At 37.8% G+C, this 12,237-nt stretch overlaps 1 protein-coding gene across 11 annotated transcripts in view; it reads left to right on the top strand.

The window, feature by feature from the left end:
* The window catches only part of LOC136852569 (serine-rich adhesin for platelets-like), a 144,517-nt gene that overhangs the window by 113,139 nt on the left and 19,141 nt on the right, over window positions 1-12,237 (top strand). For 9 of the 11 annotated variants that reach the window (XM_067127371.1, XM_067127368.1, XM_067127370.1 and 6 more), the window contains one exon: window positions 5,716-6,213. In XM_067127371.1, coding sequence (XP_066983472.1) covers window positions 5,727-6,213 — 487 coding nt within the window. In that variant the 5' untranslated portion in view covers window positions 5,716-5,726. Of the gene's footprint in view, window positions 1-5,129; window positions 5,528-5,715; window positions 6,214-12,237 lie in introns of those variants that run through there. The other 2 variants (XM_067127373.1, XM_067127369.1) reach the window with 2 other exon arrangements.

Genomic DNA, 12,237 nt, shown 5'->3' on the forward strand with positions numbered 1-12,237 from the left:
CCAAGGTAATATTTACTTCTTTCGGAAAGTAAATCTGTCAACTTCTTCGAGGTTGGAACCTCATATTAATCTCTTTCTATAGCCCTGGAATAATCAGGGTATCTGGCTGCCATTCCCGTCGGGCTTCAACTATGGAACTGTACTTGAAATTGTTGGTAAACAAGTAGCGTAGCTTAACAAGCAAAACTAATACGCTTATGATCATTATTGTTAATTACATACACAGATTTCTAGTTTGTAAATCCTGCTGGCAGTCTTCTTTCTGGCCTCTTACAGATTTTAAGAGACCAACTGAAAGAGTTGTGCACTGCAGTCGACCAGGCCAAAGTTGAGAACACAGGAATGAGGCGTCGAGTAGAGAGAGAGAGAGAGAGAGAGAGAGAGAGAGAGAGAGAGAGAGTTAATTTCCATGGTGTGCATTTGAATGAAAATACGTTACATGTGAGACTGATAAGTATCTAAAATTATTTTGCATCTTCTGTGAATGAATGAATTTATGAAATTCATGCTGTTAACATGAGCCATCTCCACACATGCACGCCTTCACTGAAGCTCAAGATTATCTTGAACCCTTTCGGATTACTGTCACCCAAAGGTCTATGATAAATAAGAGATATGTGGGGAGTTTATTTTTTAATCATATATTTTGTTCTAGTTAAGAATTGCAAAGAACCTATTTCGTTTGGTTGGGAACTTTTTCTGAATAAAAAGAAATCTCAGAAAAACTGGTTTAACATATTAATTGAACAAAAGTTAATTTAAAAAATCGATTGCAGAAGAATTTTAATAAGATATAGAGACATCTCTTGAAAGTCACCGACGCTCAAATGAAAAAATAGAAGGGAAAAAGATCGAAGTGGAAAGAGAGCAGTTCGGATACTTGATACAGAAGACCGGAGGCGATGAACGCCAAGGACGTGCTTGGCGGCAAACTTTTCAGATTAGAGAATGTAATCTAACAGCGTTCGTTGAGAGTAAAAGACTCCAAAAGAAAATTAACACAAAAAAAACATATATTTCGGTTACCCCTACTTCAATACTGTCAAATTTCGAACGAAGGTTGGTGGCTGGAGTATTTGTTTGCAATTTGCTGGTTGACTCGTATGTTGGGTGGGTGGAGTTTGGGGGGGGGGGAATCCGTTGAAACACTTTCTTAAGGATAGATCATAGTGGGCCCCCAGGAAGATTCCTATTCTTCGTTGATTAATGATGGCGAATGATGGCGGATTCCAGAAGTTTCCTTTCGTAGGTCAAATTATGGTCACCAACATTTTTTCCTCATTTAACAATGATCACTAGAAATTTTTTTGTTTTTATTTTGTGGTTATATTTTGTTTTATTTCTTTGGAAGATATATGTTTGTGTACTTAAAAGATACAAATATAAAACTCAGAAAGCCTTGATGACATCATTTCGGTAAAATTAATCTTATGGAGTGTACCGTGTGAACCTTGCAATAGCACCACGCTTTGCATCTCTGGCGGGGACCTAAAAGAAGGGCCTCACATAAAATTAATTCAGAGCTCCGAAGCTTTGCATAGGCATCTTGTCAGACGCAAGCCAGCCATCACGTAGACGACAATTAAAAAAAAAAAAAACACACACACACACACACGGGGTCACTGACCAGAAGTCGCTCTGCGCCCTTTAGCACTCTTATGAATTGGTGCCGGATTGTTATTCGCTCAAAAACGTTACTTATTTGTCCCTGAGGTTAGGTTCTTGCTCAAGGCATGGGTGTTTCTGAGAACTCTCTCTCTCTCTCTCTCTCTCTCTCTCTCTCTCTCTCTCTCTCTCTCTCTCTCTCTCTCTCTCTCTGTACTGTTTTAACCATGGAGAAGTACTAGATACATTGTTTTCTCTAAAAGTTTGGTTATGGGAGTCAAAAACGTACAAGAAATTATGTGTATGTGTATGTATGTATGTGTGTGTGTATATATATATATATATATATATATATATATACACACACGTATATATACATATATACGTGTTTACAACTTTTGACCTCAGATGAGGTGACTTCAGAGCGTGTTAAACTTCTGGTCCTCAGCACGTCATCTTTGACAGAAGGTTGCTAGCCCCAAGGCGCCTTCCATGATTCACTGCTGAGGTCAGCAGAGTCATAATCGATGTCAAAAACCGGGCTCAGAGATAAGGTTCGTGTTTCTAGGAACGGGGCTTGAACTCGGGATCACCCTCCACCCCTCTGTGAGGCCCAGGCGAACCCAACGGAGCCTATCATTCAAGCCTAAGCTAACCTAGCATAGCTAAGTCGGTTCTTTTCTGGCTGCTTCTCCGCTGGATTTCTAGGAATTCTAATTTGACATCATGCCTCCTTTTCTTGAATTCACGAGCTTTTATAGTGCAACCTGCCTTTGTAATGACTAAACTTTTACTGTAAATCTCTTCAGAGGATGTTTCCTTAACATCTTATTTCTCATCTAGTTCTGGTAACATAAAAATGCATTATGCGTGCTGAATAATGTATACACACACATACACGCGCACACAAATAAGTAGAAACGATATCGTGTTTAATTATATTTTCAATGAAGGTGTTTCTTTCAAACTTGACATTTTTTCTCAGAGAGAGTTGATTTTTTTAAAGAGAATTGGTTTATTGGGTCTTTCTTTTGCGCATAACGATGCATAATTAAACCCAGATCTGTGCTGGACAAAGTAAACGGTTCAGACGCGCACACACACACATTCCGCAAATTTTTCCGTCATGTGCACGGGTAATAGTAAGTAGGAAAGAGGGGAGAGAATTGGCGTACATAGTTCCCAGCCATCGTGAGTGAACACTTAATATCACCATTTAGCACATCTGTCAAGATCACAGAAGCATTTACATACGTCAGTCACCATGAGTTCATGTTATGACCAGTCTGTCTCCAGATGGCCAGAGGTATTTTTGTAGCAGAATATGCTCCCTGCTCCATTTTCGGCATGTTTAGTTCAGTCAAACTTAGGAGATCTATTCAGATCACGTTCTCTTCCCCCACTGGATTTTGTTTTCCCATATTTCTATATTATACTTGAATTTACACTTTTATACAGATGATGTGCTAACCATTTCATATGGATGTTGGAATAATGGAAGCTTTTGGAGTAATAAAAAGAGTGACGGAAGAGATGAGACTTTTTAGAAAAGGCGGAGTAAAGCAGGCTGTGTTAGAAAAGATTGGAATCTGAAGTATGCATATATGAAAGGAATCTCGAGTCAATTCTCGTTCATGGAAATGAAGTGTGGATGCTGAATGTGAATAAAAGATTGAAGCTGTTGAGATTAACTGCTTGCATATCTATGTGGTGTAATAAGAAATCAAAGGTTGAAAAATTCTGATATGTGAAAAGTGGTAAAAAAGGTTAGCGCGGGTTAATGGATAGATCTGGTTTTTATTTATCTTGAGGTTCTCAAGTGGAAAAGGGTGTACAGTTCAATTTGGAGGAGAAATAGGTCAATAGCAATGGCTTGAAATGTATGTAAAAAATGCTTTGCCCAGATGAAATCACTCTTAAAAAAAATCAAAAGTTTCCAAGACGCCAGAAAACTTGCTAGTGCGATATGTAGGAGACTGAAGCCGGTAGGTGCACAGAAATTTCCGTGCTTCGCTGGAGCATGGCTTGATGTAGCCACAACACAGAGTTATGACTTGACTTGTATGTCTGCATTTTCCTATTCTGAATCAGGTTATTCTTACCCCTTTAAGCATATATCAAATGTGTACCAAATACTAAAAAATAGACCGCATCATGTAGAACCGGAGGTGCCACATGTTCCGAATCTAAAGGACTGGATAAGTTGCAGTAAAAGGTTTTGAGGGTAGTGGTGGGAGGGGCTATAGGGAGCGTGACGTCACACTGCGTAGGTCGTGTTAAATGTTTTAGGTCAAATTGGGCTGGAAATATTCTGCAGGTATTCTATGGGTGCTGTTCTCTTGTGTACTATTTTAGCGGGATCGTCTCGGCCGTAAATTTGTCATTATCATGAACGAATATTTAAGAATTAGACAGGCACGGAAGTCCAATTTTACATGGATCGGCGTTATATGATATTTGAATATTCTCTGGCGTTCAAGTTCATGCCTCACTAATACTTCCTTTAGTTACTGAACGTTCAACACCAAATGTAAGATTGATGATAATCCATTTTTCCCTTGCCTTTCCATTAATCCAAATAAACATCGCAAGAATAATTTGCATAACGTAAAAGAAGATGGCATGCGACTGCAACTATTGTGATGTAAACTTTATCGGCTTAATCTCCGTTCTCCTTTACCCCACCCTGTACCACTCCCGGCTTGCAGGGGGATGAAGGGAGGAAGGGGGTGGGGGGAGGGCGCAAGGTGTCTGTCAGTTAGTCAGTCACACAAGCTTGCTTATCACCGGGTTTTCGGGGGTGGGGTGGGAGTGAGGAGGAGGCTGTGGCTGTTTCTAGGAATTCTGCTCTTAAGCGCGAAGGCTAAGGAGTTCTTACCAAAGTTCTTCAGTTCGGTTTTCCTGGTAAATGCAAACACACTCGCTCACTTACTCATTCGCTTCCTCTCAGACGCCATAGTAACTAACGTTTACATTCTATTGAAGGAGGAAGAATTGGTTTCGCGTGGTGTATGATGATGATGATGATAATAAATTTGCAATTCCAGGAATACAATTCGTACTTGAACTAACACTAAAATTGCTTTCTTCAAGGTTCCCGGGCCTACGTTTATGAATGGGCCGGAGTCTCTCTCTCTCTCTCTCTCCCTCTCTTTTTCTCTCTCTCAAAGAATTTCCTTTGTTTTTTATCATACCTGACAAAGGGGTATTTGTAATGATAAGTTATTACAGTAATTGCCGAGTATGACGTGTTATCTATAGGTATTTTTTGGTGCTTACTACATTTAAAAATATTAAAAAAAATTTCGTAGCAAATGAATAAACAATGTATTTTAGACAGATGATGTCATTATATCAACACAAGAGTTTTACTCAACAGACGCCGTAAAATAAAGCTTTCAATAAACATCGAGAAAGTCCCTTAAATAAGTCCGTCATTGCTTGCTCGACTAAGTTTTATGAGGAAGCACCCGTGTGTGTGTGTGTGTGTGTGTGTGTGTGTGTGTGTGTGTGTGTGTGTGTGTGTGTGTGTGTGTGTGTGTGTGTGTCATGGGGCTCACCTCGATTTCCTCGTAACTTTTCAGTCCTGCAATTCTCCGATGTTGCCGGAATTGTTCCAAAACTTACGGTCGAGTCAGTCTAAGACGAGAGTTGGTGCCGAGTGGAGCGCTGTTGTCGGTCCGAGTGAAACGGAATATGGAAAGAAATCATTTTGCTCATTATCACGATACAGTTGTCGTTCTGTGCAGTGGATATAGAAGGAAAAAATGTTTATAAAGTTGAAACATTTATATGTTAATAACAATCGTTCAAGTAACGAGTTAAAAGTGCGTTGGAAGTGACGGTTGTTTTAAGCATTATTTTTTACTCGCTTTGATTGATGCCTGTTTTCGGCAGATTTCAGATTTCTTCGCAAAGCCAAGTAAATAATCTTTTTTCTGTAAACACTTTTCTGTCGTGCCCTTTAGGAGTAGTGAATGTATTGCAGATCATTTTGCATCTTGAAATGCCCATGTATATAACCTTAAGTTCTCCAGTTATTAAGCGTCAGCAGACGTATTAACTATTATTTACCAGTGTGAGACCAATGTATTTTTCTCTGACTTTCAGGCGAACACAGTATGATACCGGATGAGTGCGGGGCCGGAGCCATGGACGCAACCAGGGACCCGGATGAGTGCATAGAAGACAAGTCAAAGAAAACGGGATGTGGGGACGAACGTCAAGATATTAACGATAACCATACTAATGTGACGGCGCCGTCTCAGGACAGTGATCAGGATGGGGCTGCCGACGCTTTGGCCAATGGGGAAGTACAAACAAAAGACGCTGAAAACAGTGACCAGAAAAAAGACACCACCAGTAGCAGTGACTCTGTCCCTAAAGAGAGTGCCAGTGTTAGTAGTGTCGGGGAAAAGAAAGAGGGTAGGGAAAGCGATAATGATGGCGAAAGCAAAGGGGAAGTGGAGGCACCCCAGATGGATATTGAGGCAGAGGCTAGCGAGGATGAAGGGCGTGTGTCAAGTGAAGATGACGAAGATAAACTTGTTATAAGCGAAGGTAATGAGCGAGGAACTGAAGAATCGGCCGACGAGAGCTCGAAAGGCGGTAAGTACCGCAGATTTATTCCCCCACACCTTCTGTCAGTAACTTTCACATTACAAAGTTGATCTTACTTGAATAGTACTCTTGATTTCTCTTTTAACATTATGAGGACGAATGAAACACATTGATTTAGTGATAAATTAAAGCCAAGCACGCATCGCCGCATATCTTCCACACACGTTGCCTAATATTCTAGAGATCAGTGGAGACACACACACACGCGCACACACACACTCGTCACTACATGTCACGTTGTTGTGGTTCGTCAAATATAATGGTTGACCCTCGCCAGAGAGAGAGAGAGAATTGAAGATTTCTAGTGTGAGGAAGGCATGTGCCACTAAAGTTGTAACAGTTGATCGGCTGGATCTTGATTTCCTGCCCTAGAAAATTCTCCGAATCAATTTAAGGTTGTGCTCTGTTTGTATTCACCGGTCTTGCTCATAGAGTCGGGAAAATATACATTGTTTAGTACAATTTTTTTTTAATACGAAAATTGATTTTACAGGGTTTTGAATAGGATATGTGTTGCATTTAACTACTTTGAAATGCCACAAACACTTAAAACAAATTTAAGCTAATTATGTACTGATTTGTAAGCATTGTTAAAAAAACACTTCTTTTACATTTCCGTTATTGCAGTTATATGTAAACTGACTAGGACGCGTTCTTTGGCGGCCAACAGATAAGCCCATGTTTAACTTATTATATTAATTTCTCGATTCTGGTATGGCCAGGAATTGTAAAATGTAAATCTCAAGTGACCCAAGACCTTGTTTTCATAACCATCTCATTTTCTTTTTTCCTTTTTTTTTGCAGACGTTCATACATAAAAAACACCCTTGCATTTGTGATTTTATCTATGTATGCAACTTCAACTTTGTTCTTAAAAGAACTGGCGCCATTTATTTAAAAAAAATACCGAGAACGCTTCTTGCATTTTCGCTGTATTTTTTTTAGAAGTATATGTTCCCCTCCATTAACCGCTCCTCAAATGTATTCATTTATGTATCTTTCCGGTATACATGTTATTGTCCATGTTTTACATGATGCGTTTCACCGTGTAAGAAGCGAAAGAAAATAAAAAAGTAAAAAAGGCGCCGAAGTTCTTCGACGCAATCGAGTTTTCTGTACAGCCGCTACAGCGTATATTCAAGGCCACTGAAAATAGATCTATCTTTCGGTGGTCTCGGTATAATGCCGCGGCCCGGTGGTGGCGTATCCTATATCGTTGCCAGAAGCACGATTATAGCTAACTTTAACCTTAAATAAAAAAAAAAAAAACTACTGAGGCTAGAGGGCTGCAATTTGGTGTTTGATGATTGGAGGGTGGATGATCATCATACCAATTTGTAGCCCTCTAGCGTCAGTGGTTTTTAAGATTGCGGGCGGACAGAATAGTGTGGACAGAATAAAGTGCGGACGGACAGGCAAAGCCGGCACAATGGTTTTTCTTTTACAGAAAACTAAAACGGAGTAGAAACTGAATTATTTTTGCAGGATTTCCACTAATTCTTAATAACATGTCATTCACGCACATCCTCTCTTTAATGTAACTTACTGAGCATCTTACACAGGAATCTGTCAGAAGTTTAGCAATTGCTGGATGCGGATAAGTATTATTTACACATCCTATCGTCGTCCTTTCTCTTATCAGTCAACGTAATCGATTCTCTAATTTTTTTTTTTTTTGCCACTCAACATTCACCAGATGTTGTTTTCGTTTCAAGTAGATATGAAGGAACATTTAAGGAATTTGTCGCAGCCCATATCCGTCTAGCGTGTATAATTAACTGCAGATTCTTAGCGTAATAAGAAATCACGATGTACACTTGCAATACAAGACACGTAGATATTTCCCCCTGAATTTGAAGACACGTAGATATTTTCCCCTGGATTTGCTTTCTAAACTGTTAAAGTAATCGACATTCTGATTATGTGGGGTTGATGGAAAACTGAAATAAAAAAAAAAAGTCCCTAAGCTTGCGACTAATGTAGCTGCTGAGCAGCAGGCTCTCGCTTTCCTTGGGATATAGACAGACTGGGAGTTTATTTGCCTTAGTGCAGTGTCGATACTGTAGTTCCAGCCAGCCAATACCTCTCTCATGAGAGTATCTACGTGTTTCACGGCTGGCTGCAGATGGACTAAGACTTTTCTTTATTTTGATTTTTTAGGAGACAATGCTTAAAATACTACCCAACCTCAGCTTAGCCACTTTTAGGACATGGCTACCGTACACGATGTGTGATTGAGTTCATTTTTTGCAAACAAATAGCTAGAAAGCTACAAGGCTCCTCTTTAGCAAAGAATGTTATATTAAATGTAGACCTTATTTTTGTGAGAAAATTGAAACAGTATTTTCAGTACGGTAATACTTTAGAAGAAGAGCCATACATATTTATGTGGATAGGAATAAATTTATAAAATGCTGCAGGAATGAAAATAAAAGAGAAAAATCCTTAAAAAAAGTGGACGCAAAAGAAAGTTAAAATAAAAATAAAATCAAACCACATACAAGAAAAGTTAATACACATGATGGTAAAAGAGTGGATGAGATATCTATGGTCATTATTTGGTGGAGGTGAAACTTAAAATAGAGGAAGGGGTTGAAAGTTGGCTATAAATGTAATGAAGACAAGGAGATTTCATATGAAGAAATTTGGAATAGTATATAAAAAGACAATGGATCAAACAAGGCTATATTTTAAGGAGTATATGAGGAGGGTGGGGGTGACCGAGTCTGCAGCAGGCGTTTATGATTATATAAAAGTAGAGTGATGGGATGAGAGACTGAAAGGATTATAATGTAAAATGATTATTTTAGATGCAATTGCATGACAATAAAAGGTCAGGTACAGGAATCGTGGTGGAAGCGTAAGTTAGTTGAGAAAACAGCAAAAGAGAGAAAGAGGACAAACAGTAAAATCAGAGTGCTGAATGTGGGCAAGCACTGTAGTGGGAAGAAGAACTAAATGCGCAGTGACAGGTTGATCAGCAAATGGATCTCGCGAAAAAGGACACAAATAGAAAGACATTGTCTTGAGTGAATGCAGTCCTTGGCTGATGTAGTGAGAATTTTGAAGTTAAGTGTGGAGAATTAAAGAGAGACACACCAAGATGACATGATAATGACATGGGTTAGGATAAGTTTGAGAAGACCAGCGGAAATGATCCTATTGAGAATACTAGCGGAAATGACTGTTGAGGATGTGTGCATAATATATATATATATATATATATATATATATATATATATATATATATATATATATATATATATATACACATACACATATACACACACACATATATACATATATATGACTATGAAATATTTTCTGTTAAAACAGAATTCCATCAAATATAAGGAGCCCATTAAAACGCCAATACGTGGAAAATAAAGGCTTTATTTTCCACGTCTTGGCGTTTTTATGGGTTACTTAATGCCACGAAGGAAAGTGAAACAACGGAGTGATGCTAGGCCTTGCTAAGTAAAGGACAGTAAGTCGAAAGGCCCAGCACCACTCCGTTGTTTCACTTTCCTTTGTGGCATTGCCTTATATTTATATATTCATCACGTTCCACATTTTCGTGAATTAGTCATACACACACACACACACACACACACACACACACATATATATATATATATATATATATATATATATATATATATATATATAATAATACAGTAGGGTTACCCTGGCTACCCTATGAAAATATACACCGACTTAAAAAAAAATTATAAATTAAAAAATAAGAGTGATTCCCGTTTTCTTTTTATAATAAGCGTATTAAACACAAAACGGCCAAAAGATATGACGCAAGCAACAAAATGTGTTTAAGATCTTCGTCACAGTAGCTTAGCCTACCAAAACGGTTTTCATGAACAAGTAACTGTCATCAACAGAAGCAAACCAAAGTTATTTTATTGTTAGTAATGTATATAACAGTATAATGAATGATGTCTGTGTAACAAATGTAACAGCTTGAAAGCACAATTATCAAATTACTTTTAATGTTGAACTGAAGCGTATACGTGTAAGTATATTCAGATATAATCTTGTCTCGGGTATTTTTTATATAAATTCATGAAGCAAAGATAAAACATAAACTTTCATGAAAACCTATAAATTAGTGAAAATCATAAAGATCACCGAGCTAGACAAATTCAGACAACATTTTTTGTTTCAAGTTGAACTGCCAAGCACAAGGTAAAGACTCGGAAAATTTACATAGGCTAATACAATTACATAAAATTAGTTGGCACACTTCACAATTTTGATACAAAAACTCCTCCATCGTTTCAAAATAAAAACGCTAAAAGATGTAAAAGATTCAATTTTGTATGATGCTTTTTCAAGTCATCCTTGGAGGAATGGACTGAACAGCTGATCTCTCTCTCTCTCTCTTCCATTATACAGTTGTTCTCGTAGCAATAAGATCGAGACCAAAAAAAAAAAAAAATTATTGTCAATAATTTTGCCTTCTCTTGGGGTTTTCTAGACGAAAAATCTCTTAAGACGCTCATATGCCAAAGGTGGCGATTTAAAAAGTGCGGTCATGGGCAGTGCGGGTAGAGGAAGTGCAGTTAAATATATACACAGTAATATCTCATTTAACTGCTCTTCTAATAAGTAACGAAACCCGACAAATTAAAGTCCTATATGTTGGACATCGCTTTATCGGACTTCGTTACTTAATGGCTTGCCTGTGTAAACTTGTAAGCGTAGCTTCTTTGTTTCCAGGATAACTTACCCATCAGCCTCGTAAAGAGTCTGCTCTTCATATCAAAATGCCATCTTTTATGCATGTGCTTATGCAAGTACGCTAAAACCTCGTTAAATGAACCCCGATATCGTGAGTTTTTCTCTGGCTAATCTTTGGGCATTTCCGCCGTGCCCACTTTTCTCTTGTGTATGAATGACTCTAATCAGATTGTCACCACGTTTTAATTTGATAATGAATACCATGTAATTGTTTTCTTTGTAGGCATTATGAAAGAAAGTTTATTTTCCCAGATATGCATCAAGGGAGTTTCGTTGAGTATGCGTCCATACAAATGTTAAATTTCTTTAAGAATACATTTTCAACTGTGGTTCTCAGTTAAGAATGAAATCATGACAAACAGATGCTATAAAGTATAATTCATAATATCAAAGATTGACGCCCTTTTAATCCTACGATTCTTGACTGATCTTGATAATTATTGTCCAATTTGGTTTTAATTGGAAATAGTGTCAAAGCGTTAGTTAATGAGTACAAAAATATATAGAATATTAGAATATAAAGTACGGCAACAAAATCAGATATAAAACTTTCAAGTGAAGTTTTGTTTAGGTTGTCTGACAGTGCTTATCACCTCAACATTCGCTACTGACGGACTGGATTTTTTTTTTATTTACGCATATTTGTCCGTAATTTATTTTTACCGGTTTCCTTAAATAGTAAATTAGGAATGTTGTGTAATGAAACATCAGTTAAATTGGGGGCTGGGGGAACAAAATATTTACATTGTCTTTTGAAGGTTACAAATGGAAACGCGTTTTGAAGTTCGTGTTTGGCCATTTTGTATAACAGTGCCTTAGCTTTTATGAGAATTCCTTTTCTATACAAATACTAATGATGACAGGTTTTGAAGAGGGTCTTGCAAGCTGTTGAGGACAGTAATGAAAGTAAGAATGCACGCGGGCATAATAGAATAAACTACTGCATCCACTGCATGTGAATGTGTATGTGCATTCTTTTGCTGATTTTATACAGAGCAAGCTTTGTACTCGCATATTTGATATCTCCTCTTTAAAAATCTAATGAACATTTCACATAAACCTTTATGCGTGTGTGTGTAGGACTCATTAAAGATATACTACTCTAATATTGTTATTGAGTTGGTATGGCATATGAAAATTTTCGAAATCCTTACTCCAGAAATTTGTCGAAAGCTACTTGAGTTTAGGCGTAACCAAGGTCCTTTAAATATTTAAAGGACCTTGGGCGTAGCTGTGTCATTGGCTGAAACCTGGTGT

Source organism: Macrobrachium rosenbergii, chromosome 25, assembly GCF_040412425.1.
Source record: "Macrobrachium rosenbergii isolate ZJJX-2024 chromosome 25, ASM4041242v1, whole genome shotgun sequence".
Classification (NCBI taxonomy): domain Eukaryota; kingdom Metazoa; phylum Arthropoda; class Malacostraca; order Decapoda; family Palaemonidae; genus Macrobrachium; species Macrobrachium rosenbergii.